This window comes from Herpailurus yagouaroundi, unplaced genomic scaffold (assembly GCF_014898765.1).
Source record: "Herpailurus yagouaroundi ecotype Mexico unplaced genomic scaffold, PumYag 192, whole genome shotgun sequence".
Lineage (NCBI taxonomy): Eukaryota > Metazoa > Chordata > Mammalia > Carnivora > Felidae > Herpailurus > Herpailurus yagouaroundi.
The window spans coordinates 26,638,430-26,666,229 of record NW_024412423.1 but is presented as its reverse complement, the minus strand read 5'-3'; the positions used below and the strand labels follow the sequence as shown (position 1 = coordinate 26,666,229).

At 42.7% G+C, this 27,800-nt stretch overlaps 2 protein-coding genes across 2 annotated transcripts in view; one reads left to right on the top strand and one right to left on the bottom strand.

The window, feature by feature from the left end:
- The window catches only part of PFDN1 (prefoldin subunit 1), a 73,119-nt gene extending 47,492 nt beyond the window's left edge, over positions 1–25,627 (top strand). Inside the window, exon 3 of the mRNA XM_040444670.1 lies at positions 24,770–25,627. Within this exon, the coding sequence (XP_040300604.1) occupies positions 24,770–24,800 (31 nt within the window). The 3' untranslated portion in view covers positions 24,801–25,627. The remainder of the gene's footprint in view (positions 1–24,769) is intronic.
- Positions 25,628–26,242: 615 nt separating this feature from the next.
- CYSTM1 (cysteine rich transmembrane module containing 1) overlaps positions 26,243–27,800 on the bottom strand; it is an 82,634-nt gene continuing 81,076 nt past the window's right edge. The window contains exon 3 of the mRNA XM_040444664.1: positions 26,243–26,733. Coding sequence (XP_040300598.1) covers positions 26,627–26,733 — 107 coding nt within the window. The 3' untranslated portion in view covers positions 26,243–26,626. The remainder of the gene's footprint in view (positions 26,734–27,800) is intronic.

Here is a 27,800-nt window from a genome sequence, read left to right as displayed (position 1 = left end):
CCTTTCCATTCCATTCCATTCCATTCCATTCCATTCCATTCCATTCCATTCCATTCCGAGAGAGAGAGAATCCCAAGCAGGCTCTGCACTGATAGTGTGGAGCCTGACATGGGGCTCGAACTCATGAATTGTGAGATCATGGCCTGAGCTGAAGTCAAACACTTAACCCACTGAGCCACCCAGGAGCCCCTTTGCTTTTCTTTTTCAAGATTGCTTTGACTGTTTGGGGTCTTTTGTGGTTCCACACAAATTTTAGAATTGTTTGTTCCAGCTCTGTGTAAAATGTTGTTGGTATTTTGATAGGAATATATGAATGCATAGATTGCTTTGGGTAGTATTGGCATTTTAACAATATTTGTTCTTCCAATCCATGAGCGTGGAATGTCTTTCTATTTCTTTGCTTCGTCATCAATTTCTTTCATCATTGTTTCATAGCTTCTGGAGTACAGGTCTTTTACCTGTTTGATTAGGTTTATTCTTAGGTATCTTCCTGATTTTGGTGTAATTGTATTCTTTCTTTTTCTTTCTTTTTTTAAAATGTTAATTTATTTATTTTGAGAGAGAGAAGAGAACACGCACGAGTGAGTGGGGGAGGCACAGGGAGAGAGACTGTGTGTGTGGGGGGGTGAGAATCCCAAGCAGGCTCTGTGCTCTCAGTGCCAAATGCGACACGGTGCTTGATTTCACGACTGTGAGATCATGACCTGAGCCAAAATCAAGAATCAGACCCTCACCTGACTGAGTCACCCAGGTGCCCCTTTTGCTTTCTTTCTTTTATTTTTAGATACATTTTTACTACCTATGTATACATCCCCCAAGCAGTATAATTTACTCTTATTCGTTTTTGAACTTCATATGAAAAAAATCACCATATACATATTTTGCCTTTTGCTCAATATTGTATTTGTGAAGTGCATCCATGTTGCTGAAGATTGTGACTTGTTGATTTTCATTGCTATGTGGTATTCCATTTTGTAGAAGTAACACAATTTATCTTTGTAGACAGTCCATTTTTATTCTTACCAAGTCAAGTTCTCATAGAGTGTTTATACAGTTTATCTTGTAGCCTTTTGCTGAAGGGAGCTCTTTTTCAGAGTCCTCTCTCACTCTGACCCAGGAGACTTTGAGTCCTGAAGAGAAGTATAAAATGTTTCTACTGGGGGTGCCTGGGTGGCTTAGTTGATTAAGCATCCGACTTTAGCTCAGGTCATGATCTCATGGTTCATGAGTTCAAGCCCCACATCAGGCTCTATGCTGACAGCTCAGAGCTTGGAGCCTGCTTCCGATTCTTTGTCTCCCTCTCTCTCTCTGCCCTGACCCCACTCACACTCACTCACTCTCTCTCTCTCTCTCTCTCTCTCAAAAACAAATAAATGTTAAAAAAATAAAAAAAAAATGGTTCTACTGTAAAAATTAGCTTGATGGTGTCTCATACCTTCTGTAGTAGCTAGGTCACTAGACACCTCTGAGTGGCTTTTTTTTTTTTTTAATTAAAAAAAATAATTACTAGTTTGTAAACTCATCTCATTTCTATGTTTTGACTTGGGAAGTCTTGAGTGAAGTTTCTCTTACTGTCCAATACTTTGGGATTTCAGATATGAATACTTATCTCTTTATAGAGTTCATTTGCATTCTCAACATTTATAAAAATGGATGTTTGTTTTAAAATAGTTTTTAGTTATTTAAGACTTAAATCTTAAAGAGCCTGATGGTTGGAAGCCCTAGAGTTTATAGTGAGATATATATATATATATATATATATATATATATATATATATATTTATATATATATATATATATTTATATATATATATATTCTCTATATCCTGTTGTCTTAGAGCTTAATGGAGCTGCATAATCTTCCTCTTTGGCATTTAGAGAAGAGTAGGCATGCGTCTGGAAAAGCCCAGTATGCTCTTTTTGTGGTTGAGTATTCTTTATTGGTTATTAGAAATATTTTCAGTGCCTTGGTCAATGTGTATGTGTTACGTTCCAAGTGTTAATATTTACCCAGTTGTAAACTGTGATACATTTCACTTCCTTATGAGAAATATTTCAGCTCAGGGGTGCCTACTTGGCTCAGTTGGTATAACATGTGACTCTTGATTTTGGGGTTGTAAATTTGAGCCCCGCATTGGGAGTAGAGTTTACTTAAAAAGCATTTCAGCTCTGGTGAGAACTTAAACGTGAACAATTCAAATAGATATGCCCTTTTAACTAGACAGTCTTTCTTATTTGTGAAATATATATCACAAATATTTTACACATATACCCCTTTGGTTTGATCTCTTCACTGATAACGTGTCTTCATTTTATGAATGAGATAAAAGGATTTGCGTTCCGTTTAGCCTTGAGTTTAGCTTTTTGCATCTTGATTCTGTTCATCGTTTCTAGGATACATTCCCAGAGTGCCTTGATTTCCTCGGAATATTTGTCTGTACCCACACCAGACTATCCCTTTGAATGCTTCAGAGGATTGTTGACCTCAGGCTTTGCTGCTTTATTTTTTATATTGTCTACCTTTTCTCTGTGCCTGACCATAAATATTTGTCTTTATCCTCTTCCCTCCCATACCTGAGAGTTCCTGCAGTCACTTTCAGCCTGCCTAGAGAATGATTTCTTTTGATGATGTAGACTTTGAATTTTCTTTCATGTTATTGCATACCTCCCTCCTCTTGTATCTAGATGGTAAGGGGAAGTTAATCAGTGTACTTTTTTTTTTTTGGCCTCACATTCTGATTCTGGTCAGTTGTTACAACACAGGTCTTCTCTAAACTGAAGTAACAGATACTGGACAGAGGAAGTGAGTTGTTCGATACTCAGTGTGGACAGGCCACACCTGTATTAATGAGCACTCTGCATGTCAGTTCGAAAGAACAAGATCCACACTGATACTTGAACCATAAATTGAGATCTCCGAGTCTACTAGATTTACAACAGAGCATTCATTACCCCAGATTCTTAATTTAAATACCTTCTGTTGAGTGAGGAGTTCTGGATTCTAGCCCTTGCTGTACTTTTTTTTTTTTTAATTTAGTTTATTTGAGAGAATAGCTTGTGTGTTCACACCCGTGGGGGAGGGGCAGAGAGAGCACAGAGCCTGACCTGGGGTTTGATCCCACGAATTGTGAGATCATGACCTGAGCTGAAATTGAGAGTCGGGGGTTCAACTGACTGAGCCATCCAGGCACCCCTAGCCCTTGCTGTACTCTAGGCTTCAATTTCCTTATCTGTAAAACGTGTTGGATTAGACGATATCTGTGATCACTTCTATTAAGTTTATCATTATAACATTGGTGTTTTTCTGAATTGACACTTTAGGAGCAAAAACACCCCCTTAAAATGAAAAGATGGAAGGAGGGAAAACAAAACAAACACCAGTTTCCTTTCATGTCCAGATTTAATTTATAAAGTTAATTGGAATCCTTTTCTTTGAAGCTAAAATAAAAGTAGTTGTGTGCCTACAGCTTTGCCAGTTAAAGTGTAATACAAGGTAACAGCATCTCTTTTGATGTATTTATAGTAGTTTTTTAAATTACTGAAGTCACAAATGTGAATATGATGGCTTAAGGTAGTTTATATTAGGCATTACACATTTTAGAGATACTTTTGGATGGAGTTGAATTAATTCTACAAACATAAAATAACATACCCAGGAAGACATCATTTTATTCATTTGTAGTATTTTTTTTTTATCCTATACTGTCTTAGAAAATACATGCTACTTAGAATAGTGGCAAAAAATGTTCAGAAAATGTTCTTAAATTATTAAATTCCTGAATGTTCATGGACATTTTATCTTACTAAATATTAAAAAATGTATTTATATGAATTTTAATCTGATGCAGATAGTTACACTGCTTAGGACATTATCTTTTTTTTTTTTTTTAAAGGTGTTGTTTTTAAGTAATCTCTATACCCATCGTGGGGCTTGAACTCACAAGATCAGGAATTCCATACTCCACTAATTGAGCTAGCCAGGTGCCCCAGGACTTTACCTTTTTATTTTTTCATTTTTCAGAGATTTTTCACCACATTATTTCATTTATAAATAAGATGTTATGGGTGGTGATTTCTTCCTAATTTTGATTAATTAGAGAATTTCTCCCACTTCACCTTGTTCTACTTGCAAACATGTCCTTCACCTGTCACCAGCATAATAAAAATATTTGAATTCCTTCATTATTCATGAAACCATTTTTTGGGTACATAATTACCTGGTGAGGGAATTCTACCAAAATGGACACAGATGCATTTTACCCCTAACTTGTGTAAAATGACTTACTTCACTTTATTCTGCTTTTGTTTTTAAGAAAACATACGTGAGGGTGGAACAGTCCTCTAGATCGGGAAGCATTATCAGTTTCCACTGATGTTTTCTACACAGTCTGTTTTTATATGAGAGTCTAAAAGCTCAAACTCTGGATGATGCTATAAAGACATGGAAAATTATTCTTTCTTAGGGTTGGAGGAAGTGGTGACTAGTGTTTTTTTGCTGGTAGTATCTGATAATCCCCCCTCCCTTTAGCTATTCTAGGCATGTTTAGTTGTCAGGCGTTGTCAGACTAAATTGCTAAAAATAACAAATAGGGGGAGGCTGTTCTAAGGCCAGCTTTTGCCACTGTCTGTAATCTGTTTAATTTAGTTCCTAGGGAGAAAGGGCAAAAGGAACATGCTGCCATTCTCATTGAATGGATTTTTTGTTTAAAGTGCTGACAAGAACATTGTTTGAGCTCTCCCTTTCCCAAGCCCTATAGGGCTCACGCACCCACATCCATTTACAGTGCAGAACCAGAGCTGGGGGGCTCAAAGAGCATGTTCTGATCAGTGGTTATGCTAGAGATTAACTAGGCGATTGTGGTCTTTTGCTAGTCTTTTAAATGTGACTTTTGACAGTGGAGATATGCAGTCAGTGTGTGAGAGAAGGTAAGAGGGAGAGAATGGTGATTACAAATGGGGGAGTTCGTGTGAGAATAAAGAAATCTTTCTGTTGAGTACTTTTCCCTAACGCACTGTTTAGAGAGTCAGGTTGTTTGATGAAATTAACCACACATTTGACTCCAGTATACCTGTATGCAATTTTAACCCACAGTGCCAGCATAAAGCTGTACTTGGATTTGGCTTTGACCTCTCTGTGCCTTCACTTCTTTCTAATATTTCTATTATAGAAATACTTATTTCTGTAGAAATATTTCTGTAGAAATAAGTATTTCTATAATAGAAGTAACGGTGTATAGAGATAGCAGTCTAGTACTTGTTTGTAAAACTGTTGATCATAAAGGGATGGTTTAAATGCCTTTCCTATCTCCTGCTATGTATTCACCAGTGGTGGAGTATATGAAAACTAGGGCAGATTTTCAGTTATATTGCTGGTATTCTACAGTTTGTGTAACCCACCTGAGGGATTATTGATTTTTTATATTCTTAAGTTGCTTACTTACTTTTGTATCTGAAGTCCTATCCAACATCCCTTCCTTTGTGCAATTTTTTTTTGCGGGGTGGGGGGGGGGGTGGACAGTAGGGGCAGGTGGTTTGAACCTGACCACTTCAAACACCAAAGAGAGAAATGGTTTGCTTTTATTAGAGATTCTTTTGCTGGGGGGAATGTCTTGGGAAAGTTTGTATTAATGAAGATCCTAATGTTTGTTTACCTAAAGATTTGGGATTTGTGCACTTGGCTACTACAGGCTTTGGGAATGCTTGCTTATGTATGTATGTATGTATGTATGTATGTATGTATGTATGTTCATTTTCCAAGAGTGTGAGTGGGGGAGGGGCGGGGGGACCAAGGATCTGAAGGGGGCTCTGTGACGACAGCAGTGAGCCCGATGTGGGGCTCAAACTCATGAACAGTGAGATCATGAACTGAGCCAAAGTCAGACGCACCCAGGCGCCCAGGGGAATGCTTACTTTTAGACATTTCTTAAGTCACCAACCTGCCATACTCCCTAATTTAGTGAATTCATGATTTTAACTGAACTAAAGGTTCTCAAATACATAATGTAGAACAGTCTTAACGACTATCTGTGCTATATATATGATTAAGTCTTGTGATTCATGTGGAGTGACATAACTGGCAGTGCTTTAAATCTTTACAAGTAGCACAAAACAGGTGTAATTTGTAGTTGAGTTTAATCAGCTCTTGAAATTTGTAAAGAAAAACTTCACTTTCTGCTCAGAACTGGGCTGTCTTTGGAGTTCATTTTCAAAGCCTTTATTCATGCATACTCTCTGCTGTCTTTAGATAGGTGGCGATAAAAAACATGAGAAAGAAGGAGCTTCTGGTTGTACAGTTGAAGCCTTAAACTAGTTCAAATTTCAAACAAAACTCTAAAGTATCAATTGAATAAACTTTTGTTTTTTATTTTTTTAAAGTTTATTCATTTTGAGAGAGAGAGAGCATGAGCAGGGTAGGAGCAGAGAGAATTCCAAGCAGGCTCTGCACTGTCAGTGTGGAGCCTGCTGTGGGACTCAAACCCATGAACCGCAAGATGTGACCTGAGCTCGGTCACGATCTCACGCTCCGTGAGTTCGAGCCCCGCGTCGGGCTCTGGGCTGATGGCTCAGAGCCTGGAGCCTGTTTCCGATTCTGTGTCTCCCTCTCTCTCTGCCCCTCCCCTGTTCATGCTCTGTCTCTCTCTGTCCCAGAAATAAAATAAACGTTGAAAAAAAAATTAAAAAAAAAAAAAAAAGATGTGACCTGAGCTGAAACCAAGAGTCGGATGCTTAACCCACTGAGCCAATCAGGCACCCCACAACTGACTAAATTTTAAACTTAGATGCTTTTCATATCAGAGGTTGAGCTGATTTAAAATTGATTCCTTTGGGAGGAGTAAGCAATTCCTGGATTTGTAAGGCTTTGGCCAGTCGTAGTTGTTAGGTCAGAAGTATATGCATATTTTAAAACAAGGATTATTAAGTGTTTGCTGAGTATCTTGATTATACATGGTACTTTGGGGTATGTCTAACTGTGGAGGCTTTTTGTTCTTACTTTCATACATTAAGGGACACAGTCTCTTGTACTTAATATATGCCTTGCACTGTTAAATGCAATGAAGACAAAATTAGCAAAGACCCTGATGAGCATGGAGCTTATATTTTGGAGAAAGGGAGGGAGCAACAGATAATAAATAGTATAATTTATAAATGCTAAACAGAAAAATAACATGGAGTCAGGAGACAGAGAATGATGGGCGTATATAAGCTATTTTATATAGTGTTGATTGGGAAGGTTTTACTTATAAGGTGATACTTGAGCAGAAGCCTGAAGGGAGTGAGAGAGCAAGCTATGTGTACATCTGGGAAAGAGGCTTTCAAGCAGAGGGGCCAGAAAGTATAAAAACCCGAAGGTGAGGTTGTAATTGATGAGTTGGAAGAATAGCACAGAGGCCAGTTCATTTGGAGCTGAGTGAGGTAGAGAATATTAGAAGAAATCAGGGAGTGGTTGAGAAGTAGATTACATAGGACTTGCAGACCATATTAAAGGTTTTGGATTATGCTCTGGAATTGGGAGTTTTGGGTGGTTTTGAACAGATGAATGACATGATCTGATTCATACTGCTTTTCATTTTTGTTTGTTTCTTGAGAGCGCATGAGCCGTGGAGGGCCAGAGAGAGAAGGAGAGAGAGAATCTCAGGGTTCCGTGCCCTGTGTGGGGCTCATTCTCACAACTGTGAGATGATGATGACCTGAGCCAAAACAAGAGTTGGGTGCTTAATCATTTGAGACACCCAGGCACCCCTTGATTCATATTTTAAAAGGACCAGACTGGGTGCTATATTGAAAATAGAGTATAGGGGCAAGGGTGGAAGCAAGAAGATCTGTTAAGAGGCTGTTGCATTTTCCAGGGGAGAGATTGATGGTGGCTTGGACCAGGGTGCAGTGCTAGAGGAGGTGGTCAGACTGAATATATTTTAAGGTAGTGCCAAAGACAATTGGGTGTAGGGATGGAAGAGAGGACTGAAGTTTTGGACCCTCCTTCCTCCCCATGTATCACTCATTCTCCTCTTGGAGAGATCTGGAATGGGTTCATGGGAGAGGGGTCATTTCACCTGGGCCTTGAAGGTCAGTTAGAATTTTGCTTGATGTAGGGCTGGGGCACAGGAGAGAGCATTTCAGATAAAGGAAATCATGGGAACGAAAGTCTGGGAGTGGAGTGGTAAAGGAGGTTGGAGTGAGAAATGAGGCTGGAGAGGTTTAAGAGAAAAGTGTTAAGGCTAAAATGAATGAAATCTGCATTGTTTCTGCTCACTTTGTGTAAGTACTACTTGTTCTGGGCAAGTAGTTACTCCCAGTGCCAGTGCTCTTCATTTAGTGTGGTTTCCACACAACATTCCATGTGTGCTGGGCTCCACAGAGATTGCATATGTTTATGGGAACAGATGTGCTATTGGTAGTTCATTGGTCATTGTTTCCTAGTTGAGCTTCAAGTTTCAAAAGTAATTTTATTATTTTTTAAATCTCCCTAATGTTTATTTTTGAGAGAGAGTGCGAGCGGGGGAGGGACAGAGAGGGAGGGGGACACAGAATCTGAAGCAGGCTCCAGGCTCTGAGCTGTCAGCATAGAGCCTGACTCAGGGCTTGAACCCACGGGTCATGAGATCATGACCTGAGCTGAAGTCAGACACCCACCTGACTGAGCCACCCAGGCGTCCCTCAGAAGTAATTTTAAAAGCAAATTGTAAGTTTGGTTTGTGATACGCAGGTAGAGATACTGAATAGATAGTTGAATATATGAATCTGGAACTCTAGGCTAGTGAAATATAATTTGAATTATCTATTATAGGTGGCATTTAAAGTTACCGAGCTGGATTAGGTCAACTAAGGAGAAGAGGTAGCTAGAGAAAGAATGAGTTTCATGGACTGAGCCCGAGGGCACTGCACCAGGATGTAAAGCTCTTACCAGAGGTGTAGACAGTGTGTAGTGTGAGTCCAAAGAACTAAGTGAACGCCCACTTGGGCAAGCCCATGCTGAGACAAGGAGACTGTTCAGACCCTTGGTTTTGTGGTGGCAGCAGTAGCTGTCAGCTCAGTTAGACTTGAGTTGCAAATGCTTTTTGGCCTTCTCTTACTAGTACTGACCTTGGAGCTGGGCAAGCCTGGTCTGCTGAGGGAAGCAGGTTTGTTACTTGGGGAGGGTTTGCAAAAGGTAGAGGCTGACGTCAGATTAGGCTTAGAGCTGAGCCCTCTGTCCATGGGCCTATACTGCAGGGAGTGGTTGAACACAGTTCATTTAGAGCACAGGAGATAAGAAACCCTGCTATGTTGAGTAATATTTGAGGGAGGTGGGTACTTAACATGAGTGAAAGCAAACATGCCTACTAATTTTGAACTAGTTTTGAAGTTTCCTAATAACTAGTACCTTCCCTATTCCCCATACACACTCTCATTTATGCACACACATACATATGTGCACTTTCCTACCCTCTTTCAGGATATACTAAGAAAAACTTGAACCTTGAGAATATTTTGTTTTAGTTCATCTCAAGATTCTTAGCAAGTGGTAGGTACTTTTTATTCTTTGCTCGGATATGTGTAGCATAATGCCTTGGCATAATAATTAAGGGTATGGGGGCGCCTGGGTGGCGCAGTCGGTTAAGCGTCCGACTTCAGCCAGGTCACGATCTCACGGTCCGTGAGTTCGAGCCCCACGTCGGGCTCTGGGCTGATGGCTCGGAGCCTGGAGCCTGTTTCACATTCTGTGTCTCCCTCTCTCTCTGCCCCTCCCCCGTTCATGCTCTGTCTCTCTCTGTCCCAAAAATAAATAAACGTTGAAAAAAAAAATTATAAAAAAAAAAAATAAAATAATTAAGGGTATGAACTCTGAAATCAGATGAGTATGAATTTGAACTTCAGCTCTGCCACTCACCACATTGGGTAAATTAGCTTCTATAAGCCTAAATATGCTCTTCTATAAAATAGCAACAATGGTGTTGATGGAGAGGAACAATAAATAATCCCTTTATTATCTGCCTAAGTTTGGAACCAACTGAAGTTAGGCAGATTGTGTACCTTTTGCAAGCAGGCAGATGCTGGTAGAGCAAAAGAAGCTAAGCAACATTGCCTTTGCCCAAACATGCCAATCAGAAAAACCACTAGTGTTACATGCACCCCAATGTGTACAGCAGCACTATCAACAATAGCCAAAGTATGGAAAGAGCCCAAATGTCCATCGATGGAAGAATGGATAAAGAAGATGTGGTAAATAAATACATACAATGGAGTATTACTCAGCAATCAAAAAGAATGAATTCTTGCCATTTGCAACTACCTGGATGGAACTAGAGGGTGTGATGCTAAGTGAAATTAGTCAGAGAAAGACAACTATCAAATGACTTCACTCATATGAGGACTTCAAGACACAGAACAGATGAACACAAGGGAATGGAAGCAAAAGTAAAAAATACAAATATAAAAATGTAAAAATGGGACAAAACGCGAGACTCTTAAATATGGAGAACAAACAGAGTTACTGGAGGGGTTGTGGGAGGGGGGATGGGTTAAATGCCTAAGGGGCGTTAAGGAATCTACTCCTGAAATCATTGTGGCACTATATGCTAACTAATTTGGATGTAAATTTAAAAAAATTATAAAAGAAAAAGAAAAACCATTAGTTTTCCTGAGGGTAGATAGAGAGGCTACCGCTATAGCTGACGAATACTGGAGGTTAGGAGGATAAGCATTTCTTCCTTAAAAAACACCTACTTTTTTTTTTTTTTTTTGTAATCTCTGTACCCAGCATGAGACTTGAACTCATGACCCTGAGATCGGGAGTCACATGTTTGACCCACTGCGCCAGCCAAGCACGCTCCAACCCCCGCCAAATACCTACCTTTTAACATAATACTTGTAAATCACTGGACACTGCCTGTACACAGCAAATAATAAATACAAGATTTGTTGTTTGCATATGTTGGATGCTCAGTAGCTGCTTATCAATTGAGCATATTGCCACCAAATGCTTATAAGATAAAGGTTTTTTTTTTTAATTTGGAAAATAATAAAGACATACAAATGTACAAAGCTAACTTAACAAACACCTGTGTACTCACTACCCATAACGAACAAATGTTCATTGTAATACTAATGAAATTGAAATCTCCTTTGTAACTTCCCTTCCAACCCCACCTCAACTTTATTCGTATTCACCGGAAGCAACTACTATCAGGTTTTTGGCGTGTTCTCTTTCCATCCCATGTTTTATGGCGTCTTGTAGTTAACAAGTGACATCATATTGTTGCTATCTCTCAGTAACCTTTTTTTTTTTTTTTGAGTTCTACCCACATTAATATATGTAGTTCGCTCATTTAAACTGCTGTAGGGTATTTATAATAACAAATAACTTTCTGTATTATATGCAAAAACCCACGGTCTATAACTTAAGTATATACCCTGAAAGTGTGGCCAAAGGGCCCACTTCTTCCATGTATAGCATAAATACAGCCATTGGTAGGGTTAGTTGATGGGCTCAAGAATGCAAGTACCAGCAGGTTAGTGATGTCTGCTGCCCTTATTTTCTAATGGCCATGGATTCTCTGGTGAAGCCATCTCATAAATTTCATGGCCTCTGCCTATGTTTTAGAAATGGAGATCAGGGGCGCCTGGGTGGCTCAGTCATTTGAGTGTTTGGCTCTTGATTTTGGCTCAGGTCATTATCTCGTAGTTTGTGGGACTGAGCCCCATGTTGGGCTCTGTGGTGACAGCATGGAGCCTGCTTAGGATTCTCTCTCTCCGCTCTCTCTGCCCCCCTCCTGTGCTCATGTGCCCATATGCATGCACTCTTCTCTCTCTTAAAATAAGTAAACATTAAAGAAAAGAAGATAAAAGAAAAGAAAAAAGAAAAGAAATGGAGATCAGATATCCTGCACAGAGCCAGAACCAGAACTGGTCAGGGAAAGAGAGGAAGATGAGTGGGAACGCAGGATTCCAGATTTTAGATTCCACCCACAGTATTATTCATTTGTGCTCTGAAAAAAATGGGGGTTCCTGTATCATAATTGGATATTCCTAGTAGCTGGGCCTTCTAATATTAGTGGTTCTTTTCTTAGGAAAAAACCCCCAAACCCCAACTCTTTGAGCTTTGAGATTGTAAGTGGCTTCTTAGTGACCTAGCATCTGGAAATTGAAGAAAGGGAAAAATGAAAACCACTCCTTAAATCATGTTTGCAAAGAGAAGTGTGCCAAGTGCTCTTTTATTATTCTAGTGTCATTATGAACTTAATTGGTGTTATGTCAGCTACTTACATCAGAGCTAACAGCATATTAAACTCCATTCTGTTTGTACCAGTTCCATGGTAACTTGGGTGTGTGTGGAGTTGGGACAAGTGGCAGCTGTGACGTCTGGTCTGTAGAGTAATTCCATCATGGTATGAGCTCCTGGATCACCCCGGATGGAGAAGTATCACTGGGTGGTGTGAGCTAACCTCTCCGTGCCCTTCAGAACACTCCGAGCAATGGGAGCAAAGATCCTAGGTTGCTTGTCTGATCTAGGGGTATAGCTTAGAGTTCAATAACAGTAATTCCTTGGTGATACTGAGAGGTATAACTATTAGTTTCCCTTTTCTCTTTCTTAATGAAAAGAAAGCCAGTTTTTTGGAAAAGCTTTATAAATAGTTCTTTGATACTGGAGTGTATTTGTAGTTCTCCAGTTCTGCCCTCTGCTGACCTATACAAATCAGCAAAGGAGGAGTCTCTGAGTCATTAATCTGTGCTTACGGTGGCTTTGAGCTCTTGCTTGTTTTCACTGTCTCCTGTTCCTTTTATGGGTTTCCGGTTGCCATATCTCTATTTTTTTAGTTGTATAAATATGCTCTTCGATTGGAAAGTAGTAATGTGATCACGTAGAAGTTTCCTTACCCTTGTTTGTTCATTGGCTCTCCAAGAGTACCTTATTTTTTTTTTTTTCTTTTTTCAACGTTTATTTATTTTTGGGACAGAGAGAGAAGGAGTACCTTATTAAATCATTAAATGTTTACTGCTTCCGCTAATAACATTAAAGTTAGTTTTCACAAATTAATACATCACTTTATTTTACCGTGCTCAGTTTGTGTGTGTTACTCTGAGTTTTACTCTGAGTTTCTGTGTGGAGTAAATACTGATTTGCTGTGACAGTAGTTCATTAGGAACTTGCCTTACCATGCCTGTTTTTTGTTTTCTTTGTTGTTTTTCATTTTTGGTTTTTTTTTTTTTTTTTTTTGGTAATTTTTATTTTAGAGAGGGAGAATGCGTGTGAGTGAGGGACAAGGGCAAAGAGAGGTAGGGAGAGGGAGTGAGAGAGAGAATCTTAATCAGGGTCCACACTCAGTGTGGAGCTTTATCTGGCATTCAGTCCCACAACCCTGGGATCTTGACCTGAGCCAAAATTGAGTTGGATGCTCAACTGACTGAGCCACTCAAGCATCCTGCCATGCCTGTTTTTAAATACAGTGTCCTGTTTTTTCTCTTTGTGGAATAGCATTTTGAGAAGATTAGGAATTTTTAGTTTTAATTGAAATAAAGTTCACATAAAATGCACAGTGTTGTGCCACCATGCCCACTGTCTGATTCCAGGACATTTTCATCACCTCCAAAAGAAACCTCTTATCCATTAAGTAGTCGTCCTTTTCCCGTCTCCCTCAGCACTTGGGGAGTTTAATCTGTTGTCTGCCTGTATAGATTTGCCTATTCTGGATGTTCATATAAATGGATCACACAGCATGTGGCTTTCAGTATTTGCCTTTTCCCACTTAGCTCGATCTTTTCTTTTTTCTCTTTTTTTAAAATGTTTGTTTATTTGAGACAGAGACGGAGTGTGAACGGGGGACGGTCAGAGAGAGGGGGAAACACAGAATCTGAAGCAGGCTCCGAACTGTCAGCACAGAGCCCAACGCAGGGCTCGAATTCAAGGACCATGAGATCATGACTTGAGCTGAAGTCAGAAGCTCAACTGACTGAGTCACCCAGGTGCCCCTTTTTTTTCTTTCTTGTTTATTTATTTATTTAGAGAGAGAAAGCACGAGCCAGGGAGGGACAGAGAGAGAGAGAGAGAGAAAATCCCAAGCAGGCTTGGCACTGTCAGTGCAGGGCCTTAGGCGGTGCTTGAACCCACAACGGTGAGATCATGAGGAGATCATGACCTGAGCCAAAATCAAGACTCGAACGGTTAACTGACTGAGCCACCCAGGTGCTGCCACTGCATGTTTTCAAGGTTCACATCTTCATTCCTTTTGACGGCTGCACAGTATTCCCTTGTATGGGTGTCACATTTTTTCAACTGATGGGCTCTTGGGTTGTTTCCACTTTTGGGCTATTGTGAATATTTTTGTTTGAATACCTGTTTTCATTTCTCTTGAGTACATGCCTAGGAGTGGAATTGCTAGGTCATGTGGCAGTTTTATCTTTAACTTCTTAAGAAACTGCCAGACTGTTTCCTACAGCTGCTGCATCATTTTACATTCCCACCAGCAGTATATGCAAGTTCTAATATCTCTACATCTTTGCCAGCATCTGTTTTCTGGTTTTGATTAGATTTATCCTAGTAGGTGTAAAGTGGTATCTTATTGGGGTGCCTGGGTGGCTCAGTTGGTTAAGCATCTGACTTCTGCTTAGGTCATGATCTCACATTTTGTGAGTTCGAACCCCACATCAGGCTCTGTGCTGACAGTTCAGAGCCTGGAGTCTGCTTCAGATTCTGTGTCTCCCTCTCTCTCTGCGCCCCCCCACCCCAAAACATTAAAATTGGTATCTCATCGTGGTTTTTACTTGCATTTTCCTAAGGACTGATGAGGTTGAATATCTCTTCATGTGCTTATTGGTCATTCATATATCTTTTTTTTTTTAATTTTTTTTAATGTTTTTTTTATTTTTGAGACAGAGAGAGACAGAGCATGAGCAGGGGAGGGGCAGAGAGAGAGAGCGAGACAGAATCCGAAGCAGGCTCCAGGTTCTGAGCTGTCAGCACAGAGCCCAATGCGGGGCTCGAACTCACGAACTGCGAGATCATGACCTGAGCTGAGGTTGGACGCTTTACCGACTGAGCCACCCAGGTGCTCCTCATATCTTTTTAAAAAAAAAATTTTTTTTTTACGTTTATTTATTATTGAGAGACAGAGTGAGACAGAGCATGAGCAGGGGAGGGGCAGAGAGAGGAGACAGAGAATTTGAAGGAGGCTTCAAGCTCTGAGCTGTCAGCACAGAGCCTGACACGGGGCTCGAACCCACCAACTGTGAGATCATGACCTGAGCCGAAGTCGGACGCCCAACTGACTGAGCCACCCAGGCGCCCCCCTCCCCATATCTTTTTTGAAGAAATGTCTGTTCAAGTCCTTTGCCCATTTTTTAATTGGGCCATCTTTTTGTTGAATTGTAAGGAAACTGAAATTCTTGATTTGCTTGGAGCAGAGAGTAGTGCTGAAGTGACTTCAGCTGTTTGCTCACATATCTCACTGCTAGTCTTGCGCTCACAGTTGAGTCAGGTGCACCTCCACGTCCAAGAATGCAAGGAGTTGCCCTTACTTCCTCTCTGAGAGGGCACACCCTTTTCCACCTACCCCTTTATCATGCCTACAGGCCAAACTCCACTGTAAACACTGTGAGTTGGATTCTCTTGGTTTTGTAAAACAAGGACAAAATAAGATAAACTGAAATAGTAAAACATATTTTATTTGCTCATTTGGAAGGCTTGTAGAGTATTAGGCCCACAGAGTCACAGAATTACAAGAAGATTGTAACAGATTCCTCTGCTCTATAAAAAATAACCCCAATAGTAATTGGAGATATCTGGGGAGCATATGGGAGGTAAGAAAGTGGGGAGCTACTAAAAACAATTGGTTCAAGAAATTTTGCTAAGAAGGGAAGGAAAGCAAGGGGACAATACCTACAGGGAATGTGAGGACAAGAAAGGGTTTTTAAAGTGATTTGTCTTAAATCCTCTGCCACTGGGTGGCTTAGTTGGTTAAGCTTCTGACTTTGACTCAGGCCATGATCTTGTAGGTTTGTGGGTTTGAGCCCCACGTCTGGCTTTACAGTAAAGCGCAGAGCCTGCTTCTGATTCTCTATCTCCCTCTTTCTGCTCCTCCCCTGCTCGTCTGCTCTTTCTCAAAAATAAACATTAAAAAAAAAATTAAAGTGATTTGCCTCAACAATAAAGATCTTTCAGAGAAAGGGAAATGGAAAATTAGAAAGGAGGAAAAAGGCTGACTGCAGCAGTGAAAGTTTTGAGGTGAGTAGAGATGGAACCAACACCCAAGTGGAAGGGTTGTGTTTTGACAGAAGCAGGGACACTATCCATTTTAACAACAGGGTAAGAAGAGAGTATATGTATCAGTGTGGGTCAGGTGGAAGATGTGGTAGTGGGAAGAAGAGAGAATTCTCCTCAGATTGCTTGTATTTTCTCAGTGACTTGGAAAGGAGGGGGCAGGGAGGAGGTAGTATAGGAGATTTGAGGAAACAAGATAAAAGTGTGGAGTAGCTATTTTGGAGAGCACACAAGTGAACTTAGTTTAACAGAATACTGGGTCAGTGTTGTGCCCATTTGAGATTCATGGTCCTGAATTTAAAGTGAAACCAGCACATTTAAGTGTTCTTCTCTAGCAGCATTTAGGTATAAGCATGGAGTAGGCAGATGGGTTTAACTTGGGCTGGCATTTTGCCAGGCAAGTGCAACAGAGGGAGAGCAGAGCGGAGGAGAAAAAGTATTTATAAGGGGTTAAATATAAATGATGCACTGTGGAAGCTTAGCTGAGTAAGAGGGAAAAGGCCATGGAAGCATAATATGTAATGAAAACCTTGTCATCGGGATGAGGTTGAAGACATGCCAGAGTTGAGAGTTATCAGAGTGACTTGGAAAAATATGAAGTAGCAGTGGTAAAAATGAAATTTTGAGGTGGCGCAGTTAGTGGTGTTGACATGGTCTCGAGCGTATGACTGTGGGGTGGGTGGCTGAGGTGGGGTGAAGTAAAGACTGTGAGGGCAGGGGAGAGCATGGTATTGAATGGATCATCTACATTTTTGTTGGAGTCACTTTGAGTGGTGCAGCAGTGGTGGATGGGAAGACCGTGAGCCATCAGCGAATGAGGGACCGTTCCCAGTATCTTGTAGACTCCGGCAACAAGGAGTTACGGGAGGATGGTAAGGCATGCTGCCACAAATTTCAAGGACCAGAGTTTGGGAGGAAAAAAGAGATAGGGTTTGGCATTGGGTTGAATGAATGAATGAATCAGAAGGATGGATGGTTGGACATTTGGGCTTTTATCAGCTTTTCTTGAAAGTTAAAAATCTCTGAAATCTCTACCTGCTGGATTCAGTTAAGACTATTTTTTAAGAACAGATTTGACAGACTATAGCCTGGCTAGCCAGACCCACGTTGCTGCTTGTGTTTGTGTGTTTAGAACACAGCTATCGTTCATTTTCGGTGCACTCCTTAGTATACACATCGTCTGTGGCAGCTTTTATGCTGTGACGGCAGAGTTGAGTGGTTGTGACAGAAACATCCTCACAGAGCCTGAGATACTGTATCTTTGGCCCTCTGCTGACTCACTTTGGAACAGTGGTTCTCAAACTTCAAAGTGCCTCAGAATCACCTGGAGAGCAGTGAAAACACAGATTGCTGGGCTCCATCCCTAGAATTTCTGATTCAGTGGGTCTCGGGTGGGGCCTGAGATTGTGCATTTCTAACAGGTTCTCAGGAGTTGCTGATGCTGGAAAAATTCCAGGGACCACATTTTTTTTTTTTCAACGTTTTTATTTATTTTTGGGACAGAGAGAGACAGAGCATGAATGGGGGAGGGGCAGAGAGAGAGGGAGACACAGAACCGGAAACAGGCTCCAGGCTCCGAGCCATCAGCCCAGAGCCTGACGCGGGGCTCGAACTCACGGACCGCGAGATCGTGACCTGGCTGAAGTCGGACGCTTAACCGACTGCGCCACCCAGGCGCCCCAGGGACCACATTTTAAGAGCCATTGCTTTAGATGTTTAAGGCCATGGGCAGGTTCTTTCTCCTCTTAATCTTTTCTGAGCCACTTGACATGATTTACTGGCATGTCTCATCCCTTTTAAGTCTGATGCCCCAAAATGTAATGATTCTTTGAATGTGGCCTCATCAGCACCATGTGCACTGTAATAGTTGCCCCCTGGCTCTGTTTACCTAGGAGTTTCTACTTTCTTTCCTGGGTTGTCTGATGGGCTTGGCTTTCTCTGGGACTTAATTGAAGCTGATGTGTTAGGGAGGGCAACACTGGTAGAGATCACCTAAACTCCAGGGAGACCTAGGGGCCAGCCACTGTTGTTTGAAGGAAAAAATAAACCTTACTCCCACCCCCATTGTATTTCTGCCATAAGGTGTTGAGTAACGTAGAGGTTTGACTTGGGCAGATTGAGCATGTGATTACAGGTAGGATTTGGGAGTCTGACCCTGTTCAGTAGCAGTGTCAGAGTCTCTTTGCAGGTTAAGAGAACACCTGGGAGAAAAACAAGGTCAGTGCTCAGATGAAACAAGTCTTTTAGCAGAGGAACCTTTGAAAGAGGTTTTGAAAGCTGTTTCTAAAAGACACAGAGACAGTGACTGTTTCTTAGATTTCTCTTATATTCTGCTCCATGCCTACAATTACTTTCTCATCTTTGAGCTGGTCTCCCAGCCTTATGTTGTAGTTCAGAAGGTCCCTTATAGCCTAGTTGTGTCCTTGATGATAAAGTAGATGCACCCTCATGAGTTCACAAATAGACTCGTGTCTGTGGACCAGTTAGTTGTCTCTTAGCTTTCAGTTGCCGGTCAGACTTGGCCTGTCTGGCCTGCTTCTGGTGAGTGCTTTTTACCATTCACTTGCACTTTCAGAGCTCTGCCCTGCTTCTGCTTGCTGTAGCCCTGCCCATCTGTCTCTGTCTCATTTCCCTTCCTGACTTCTCTGATTGTGCCTCCACGTTGCCTTTCTTATTTTCTCTTCCTCCTTTTGTTTCTCTGCCTTCATCACAGTGTACTCTCCCATCTGCTAAGACATGCCTTCTCAGTCTTTGGTGAATTTTTGGCCTCTTGCTAAACTTCCCCTGTGTGGGCAGCTGGTACCCTCTGGCTGTTTTAGAGTTCTGCACACTGATAGAACATGAGAATCAGTGAGGCTCTGGGTTTTTAATTTGGAAGTCATGGGAACAACAGTGAGAAGGCAGCCTTTGCTTCACCCTTTTAGATTAACAGTAGAGCTTGAAGTTAGCAATGGTCTGCAGAAGCTGGAAGCTATGGATTCAACATAAGGGAGAAGTGTTTGGCCAGGGTAGGTCAAATTCAGGATCTGAAACATGGGATTCAGAGCAGAAGGTCTCTGAACACAGATTCCCTAGAACATCAGGGGTGCGAGGGGGGGGATCAAGATGGCCCTTTCTACTGATCCTGTACTGGATTGGAGTCTGGGGACAAGCTAGAAGGTCTGCTTTTATCCACCATAACCCCCCCATTCTTCCCCCAGCTCTGTTTTATCTGTGTTGTTTTGTCTTAAGAGGTCATTTGAAGAAAACGTTTTGTGACTAAAGAATAATGATGGGGGAGTGCAGATACTGATACTGTCCAAATCATTTTACAAATGGGGAAATAGAGGATGAGAGGGGAAAACTACTTTTCTATGCCCTAAGAAATGACAAATAGGAAAAATATTAGAGAAGGGGGAGGGGACAAAAGTTCTGAGGAAAAAAGTATAGAGATAAAGCATCAGAAGTTGAATTACTTCAGGAGTCTCTCTGAGAGATTCTGTGAGGTCAGAAAAGTTCTAGAGACTTGAGCCTCTTTCTTTCATGGGAGGATGTGACTAGAACACTAGCCCCTCAGCCTGACTCCCAGAAAGGAGAGCCTCAGGCTGATGAGTAGTACCTCAAGCAGTGTCATTTCCCTGGCCATGCTGAGCCCCACAGGAAATCTCAGAATTTCACTCCAGAACAAGGCCCACAAGAATGTCGCTGCGTCCAGGGCTCTGTGGTTTGATTCCACTAGAGAGTTTCCTAGGGTAAAGGTTCTGAGGGAGATTGCTCAGCAACACACAAAAATGCTGCAGCAGATGCGTTCCTGGGACTCCTGCTGGAAGGTGTGGGTTTAAAAGGCCTCCGGAAGTTTACACAGCAGTCATAATTCCCCTGGAGCTCCTGGCAGCCCAGGCCAGTCTCAGAGCATTTTCTCAAGGATTTCCAACTCCAGGACATGGGAAATTGGGATAGCTTGTTTCACAGTTTCACAGGTTGGTTTGATCAAGGGGCCTGAACCTTAGGACCTGTTCTGTTTATGGAAGCCAAGCCTTTGATTTTCCCATGGACATCAGGGAGGGTTGAGTTTTAGACCTATGTATACCCAGGGGCAGAGGTTAGAAGGCAGTGCCCCAAACTGAAAACCATCTTGAAGGAGATGGTCAGTTTTTACCTTTGCTTGCTCTGTTGGTGATCCTCATTCCAAGTTGTGAGGGAGAACTACAAAGCAGCAGTGTGTATATAAGTAAATCAGTAAGTACTCATTTCCGAGAATAAATGTACTTTTTTCAACAAGTATTGAGTTCCTGTCTTGTAGCAGCCATTTTTCTAGACACTGGGATTATAGCAGTGAACAGAACAGAGTCTTGCCCATGATCATGGACATTCCTTTCTTGTAAGGGAAGACCCACAAATACTGCTTCTTCCAGTGGTAACAGGCTATGCATGCAAATCAGGGTGAGAATAGGGAGCGTGGAGCTGCTGTGTAATCACAGCAAGAAGCATTCGAGAAAGGGCTGAAGGAAGTAAGTGAGCAAGTGCTGTGGATATTTGGGGAAGAGTGTTCCTAACGGAGCCAAAGGGCAAAAGCCAAGCAGGAGCATGGTGGTGGGTTGGAGGTGCAGTGCATAGTCGGAGGTGGAGGCCAGTGTTGCTGGAGCTGAGTGGGTGAGAGGGAGTTGAGGTCAGAGTCTGCTGAGAACAAGTTTAAACATGGCTTTTCAAAAGGGCTTTGCCTTCTACTTTGAAATAGGAAGCCATTGGAGCATTAAAAGAGGACTCAGCACTGTGTGAAGAAACTGAAGAGGATCAGAAGGCAGAAGGGGGGCATAGTTAACTCTTGATTTAGGTTTAGGTCACGATCTTGTGGTTTATGAGATCGGACCCCACACTGGGCTCCGAGCTGAGCGTGGAGTCTGCTTAAGATCCGCACCCCCCACCCCCCCACCCCCGTCCCTTCCCTGCTCACGCGTGTATGGCCGTGCACACTCTCTCTCTCTCAAAATCAACTTGGGAGACCACTTAGGAGGTTATTTATTAAGGTCAGATTATGGACACATTTTGAGATAGTGCTCATAGGATTTGTTGGTTGATGTCAGATGTGAAAGAAGGAAGATTCAAAGGTGACACCAAACGTTTTGAGCATTTGCAAGAATGGAGTTGTCATCTATAGAAGTGGGGGAGACTGGGGTCCACAGAATTTCTGGTTTGGTGAGTTTTAGGAAGAAGGTGTAGAAATTTAAGAAAGAAAAATTTTTGACTTAATCAGTTTCCTTAAGGTTTTGGGTCCTTTCTGTCTCATTTTTATTTGGATCATTTCTACCACAATTTTTTTGGGAGAAGTACAGGTCCCGACATACTTTTAGAAATTCTTACCCAGGCCTCTATGATTCATTGTGGTCAGAAGGTGTGAGTACATAAGAACTTTGGGTAGACTTGTTCTCTGGGGCATCCCTCATTTCATGGTTTCCTGGGGCTTCTTCACAAATTACTACAAACTGGGTGGTTTATTTTTTAAATTTTATTTATTTAGAGAGTGAGTGTGCACATGAGTGGGGAGGAACAGATAGCAAATTCAAAGCAGGCTCTGCACTGTCAGGACAGAGCCCAGTGCAGGGCCTGAACCCACAAACCGTGAGATCATGATCTGAGCCTAAACTAAGAGTCACAGGCTTAACTGACTGAGCCACCCAGGCGCCCCATAAACTGGGTGGTTTAAAACAATAGAAAATTATTCTCTCACAAGTTCTGGGAGCTAGAAGTCCAAAATCAAGGTGGTGTGGGGTCACCCTCCTTCTGAAGCCTCTGGAGAAGAATCCTTCCTTCCTCTTCATAGCTTCTGTTGCCGACCCTTCTTGGCCTTCCTTGGGTTATAGATACATCCTTCCCTTTCTGCCTCCATCAAGGAATGGCATTCAGTCTGTGTCCCTTTTGTCTTCATGTGGCCTTATAAGGACACTAATTATTGGATTTAGGGCCCACCCTAATTCAGTATGACCTCATTTTAATGTGGTTACCCCTGCAAAGACCCTATTTCCAAATAAGGCCACATCCATGGGTCCTGGGGGTTAGGGCTTTAATGTATCTTTTTGTGAGACAGAATTCAACACACATCACATACTCTGATTCAGGTTTGATTGTGAAGGTCTTCTGGGCTTAGGTATCTTTAAGGATGAGACAGAAACTACTGAAAAAGTTAGAAAACAGTTCCCTCTATGTTAGGGATGACCCATCTGGTAGGATGAAATAAAAATTGTATTTATTTTTTAAATTCTTAAAATAAGTTTTATTTTGAGAGAGCAAGCAAGCCAGTGAGCATGAGCATGAGCAGGGGAGGGGCAGAGAGAGAGAGAGAGAGAGAGTGAGTCCCTAGCAGGCTCCTGCTGTCAGTGCACAACCCGATCCTGATCCTAGGATCAGGATCCCGTAGGATCCTCATGGGCCTTGATCCTACGAGCCATGAGATCGTGACCTGAGCCGAAACCAAAAGTCACACACTTAACATACAGAGCCACCCAGGTGCCCCCGAAATAAAAAATTTAATGTGCCAAAAGTTTATTTACGTAATTAAAGATTTCAACATAGACAAGTTTATTTTGCGTTATTTTTTTGAAACTTGAAGACTTTAGGTTATAAAGTGGTAAAAATCCTGAAAAAAAAAATCATAGAACTGTAAGTGGAAGATAGAAGGAAGAGACATAGAATGATGAATTTTAAAGATAAGAATTTTAACCTGAATTTGTCCAGAGGCCTGTACAGTAGGTAGAAAAGTTCTGGCTGATGTTCCAAGTTTAGTTTTGCCAGCTGGGCAGCGAGTTGACGGAGATAGAATGCAGCAGACCTGATGGGTCCCTGGGCATCAGCTGATGCTGTGGGAGCACAACCCCGCTTGCCCCACTGGCCTTTTCCTTAGATTTCCACAGGGCTGGGAAGGTGCCCAGATGGTACATGGCCCTCACTATTTAGCTCCTGCTCCGCTTCTGTGCAACACCCAGTACATGTACATTCTTCAGTGGTGTGTCAGGAGTTATTAGTATTTCCCTCTTTAAGTCACCACATGTAAAGTCTAGCGATTGTTTATCAAAGGAACTTTGAGTTCCCATTCTGATATCACACTGATAATAAATTCCTTAGCACCAGCATACATCTGTGGCCACTGTGAGTTTTATGGAGCTCCTGTTGTTTGGTGAGGAATGAATGGTGTGCAAGTTGGACAAATGAGAGAGGAGTAGAGAGATATGGCTCTTTCTAGCCTTCAGGAGATTTCAAGTTAGGAGAAGCCAGACGGGAATTAGAGGCTCAGATAAGAACTGATAAAGATGCCACAGCATTGGAACCTATAGGAAAAAGTCCCCTGTTGCATTTAATAAATATCTGAACAGAGAGTGGGAGAAGTTAGACAGAAGGATATGTAGAGGGGCATCAGAGATTTTAATGGTGAAGGCCTCAAGCCCCAGAGGCCTTCATTTTGATTTTCTTGCCTCGGTGGTTTGGTTGGGCATCAGTTCCCAAAGAAGGCCTGTCAGGCCAGGCTGCTCACTTGTTCTCTGGCTCAGTCTTTCCCAGGTCATATGGGCACTTGAACGGTCAAAGTGAATCCACAGCTGCTAGGGTAAAGGGGTGAATGAGAGAAGGGCACTGGATGCATCTAAGCTGTCTGGGTCAGGGCTTTGCATTACTGACTCCAGTGTGGCTTAGTCACATGCACCCTTAGGGGATTATTTTGAGTATTTCTGAAAAAGGGAGCCTCATTTCATGTCAAGTGAGAATGCAACCACAAGTATGTCCCCAGGGGAGGGACCAGTGGTGAAGCCACCATATTTTTGGGGTGACCACAGGGCAAATAATGTACAGACATCATTTCCTTTGACTAATCTTTTGTAATCCTGGCCCAGATGTGGCTCCTGAAAGTAGTTTAAGTTCTTTGTCTAAGTTGAGATTTTTAATTTAGGACCCAGATGGGGTAGGGAGGTGAATGTCCAAAAGGTCTGTTTTACTCAGTGTGTCACTGTCCTGGATTCCTGGCAGGCAGCGGTTTCATTAGAAAAGCAGATTTCATCCTGACTCATCTGCCTCGATGAGACGTGTGATACAACTTCTTAGCACTCGTGCAGCCTGCCCTCTGACTGGACAGAACGGAGGGTGCCCAGTCCATTCTGCAGCAGTGGCAGCTACAGGCGCCTGGCCTGGGCTGTGGAAAACCTTGAGAGACAGTCTGTTATGCGGCCGGAGCTTTGTCCTGGAATTTCCTGGCCTTTGTCTGTCTGGTATAACTTCATGTACTGAGACGCCTGTTTTGAGTTCACTTCCTTCTGGGGGAAGAGTGCAGCTGCCTTCCACTGAGCATTTCTGCTTCCTGCACCAAATAACTTGCCCCTGCCTCCCTCATGTCTGTGGGCGGAATGAGGGGAGCACTCTGGGCAGGTGTGTTTGTACCAGGCCCCCAGGAGACAACATGCTAGTGGAAGAAGCTATTGGAGCTAGAGGAGCAGCCATTACCATTGGGCAGAAAAGCTGCATCTGCCAGCCTGGCCCATACCCCCTAACCCTGGTTTCTTTGTCATACTGCAGCAGAAAAAATCCTACCTGGAGCGGAGTGTGAAGGAAGCTGAGGACAACATCCGGGAGATGCTGATGGCACGAAGGGCACAGTAGGAAACCTCTAGTGAAAGCTTCCTGCCCCCTTCTACTCCTGGCAAGGGCAGAGGGGCCCATGTGGGGAAACATCCTCTCTTCTGCCCTGACGGACTTTGTATTTGAGTGATCTGGTAACCCTGTGTTTTCTACTTCACCCTGATCCCCTTTTCGATCCTGGCTCTGCCTGCCACCCCTGCCCGACATTCTTCTCCCCTGGGGTGAGTCCCGAACACCCAGGAAAGATAGGGGCCAGGACAGATAGGGGAGCTCTGCCCAAAGCTACTAGTTACGCTGGTTAGACCAATAAAAGGCATCTGTTCCCCCCACCCACTCTAAGTCTGCCTTTCTTGAGAACTGAGGGCCAGAGGCTTTTAACCTCGGCTCCTCCCTGACCTGTCCCCCTCCAGAGCATTGGCTCTGTTCCTTTCGCATTGAAGCCTTTCCTGGTTCTTTTTTTTTCCTTTCTGTTCCTTTGAGTAAATCCTACATCTGAGCTTCCATGCAGATCAGGAAGAAGGGAGACCAGGGTATAACCGAATTTAAGTGAACCTTGGTGGCATTCTGCCCAAAGATTCCTTCCCTGTTTCCTCCCACATGTTCCATGCGAAAATGCAGTCAGGCTGTCTTCCGGTGGACAGTACAATCCTAAGGCCTCCTAGAGGCTTAGGGGCAGTGGTGTGCTGGAGCTGGCTTGTACTGGCTCTGGAGAGCCAATTATTAAAAATCAAGTTATGTAAATATGTAATCCTTTTAAAACAAGGGTAATAAATATTCAGACTTGTCCCTTCCTAATTACTAAATCTGGCCATTATCTGTTTCTGAGGTTAACAGTCTATCGCATCTGGATGATGGAAATTGGTGTATTCCTGCGCTTTTCTTCCTAACTCCACATCAAGTTGGTAGCTTGAAATCAGCTATTGTGGGATCATTTACTCCACAGTAATCAGGTGATGGACAAAATATGGTTTTAAAGACAACTGGTAGTTAAATATTTATGAGCACCTCACTGCCACTGCTTCAGAGTGCAGGTGGGCAGGCTGAGATCTGTCAGCTGTAGCCTCTCAGGGCCAGCTGACGGATATTGACTTGCTGTTATGGCGGCTCAGCGCCACCCTGTGGCCAAAGCTGAGATGGATGTGGGTGTGGGTGTAGAGGGAGGCGTGTGACAGCAGAAAAGAAGGCCTATGGAGCAGCCCATAGTTACCGAGAGGTCCTTTTCCTAGGCTCTGGGTACAAGCACATAACAGTTTGGTGAGCTTATCTCTTGAGCAGGACCAGGGAGAAAACGCTAGCCTGGTGAGAACCTGTCTTCTAATAGCACCTACCCACAGTGGAATAAAAAGGCAAATAGACCCCTCCTGGGGTACAAACCCAGGGCTTGTATCCTGTCTGGAATAATTCAGATGGTTGAGGTTTAGACCAATTTATTGAAACATACAGGGTGTCAGCAGAGAAATCATTCAGTGTGATTACATCATGTCACTACCTTGAATGTATAATTTTAAAATTATAAATATATATTTTATAACTAAGCCTTTGGCCAAAAAAATAAGTCATTTAGCACATTTGTGAAAGGCCAATAAGAAATGCATTTTGAACATTAAAAAGATAAAGTCACTGAATTAAACAGCAGTGCAACCCCTGCTAATAATCTAGAATCCCACTGTGTTGAAGGTAGAAATGTCTGTGCAGAGCTAGTCATTTTCATTTATTTCAGCAATCAGAAGAGATGGGGCAGGCACACCTGTTGAAGGCGGTGGCAGAGTTGGCAGGACCGGAGGGCTGGTCAGGTCAAGTGAGCATGTCCCAGAGACAGCAGCAACAGAGTGCAGTCCAGCAGGCTGTGAGGCAGGTGGATGGGCCCAGGTCATCCCGTCTTTGGTCTTCCACCACATACACTGGAGGGGAAGTAGAGAGAGGGTGAGACTGAACTGGCACAAGCCCTACAGAGCCAGTGCTGACCAGACCAGATGACTGGAGGAAGGGTGGCTTAGTTCCTCAGCTACTTTGTCTCCTCTTCATAAAGACTTTTATCCCCGTAGGGACAGGTACTAGGGAACCAACAAAGTGGCCTCACAGCAAGGCAGCCAGAGCAATAAGAAGTGTCCATTACTGTCCAGCCAGAGTTGGCTAACCCTGCTCGGTTTATAAACCAGGCAGCACTATGTCCTGTGCCTAAGATATGGCTATGCCATTTCCCCAAAAAAATCACCTAAAAAGGAACTGCAGGCCTTAAAATAACAACCCAGAATCCTCATCTCTCAAACCTGGGCAGTGCTATCAGAACGTCCCCCAGCCTCTTAACTTTCACACAGAGCAGGAGGAGGCAGGGGTAAAGACCTGGTCAAGTGTGAGGGATTTTCTCAGAATGGGGTTGGAAATTAAGAAATTTGCATGCTAAACAAACTCACAGGTCTTGAAGGACCCCAACCACCCTTTACCAGTCAGCAGACTTGTAGCCGACATCACCCTCTCTTCCTGTAAGTACATACTTAAGATGGCTGATGGTCAGCCTTGGCCTCAGAGGATCTGTGGCCACTTGTAGGAAAATCTCAAAACCGCAGCCACCGCGAAACTCATTTATAAGCAGTGAGGATTTTAAACTTTTTCAAAGTTAATGAATCTTACAAATTAAGTTAGTCCTTCGGCAATCTTCTTTCAGTTCTATTTTTGTTTATCTATTTTTATGCCTCCTCTCTTGGCCAGTCCTCTCCTTGGAGCCTGGTCAGTAGTGAGGTTTTTTTTGTTTTTTAAATGTTTGTTTATTTTGAGAGAGAGGGAGAGAGAGTCCCAAGCTGGTAGCACAGAGCTGGATGTGGGGCTCGAACTCCCAAACCATGAGATCATGACCTGAACTGAAATCAAGAGTCAGATGCCTAACTGAGCCACCCAGGAGCCCCAGTACTGAGCTTTTCCAAGCTGTCCCATTGAGGCGGTGCCATCCACAGGCCTCGCTTTCTCCTGT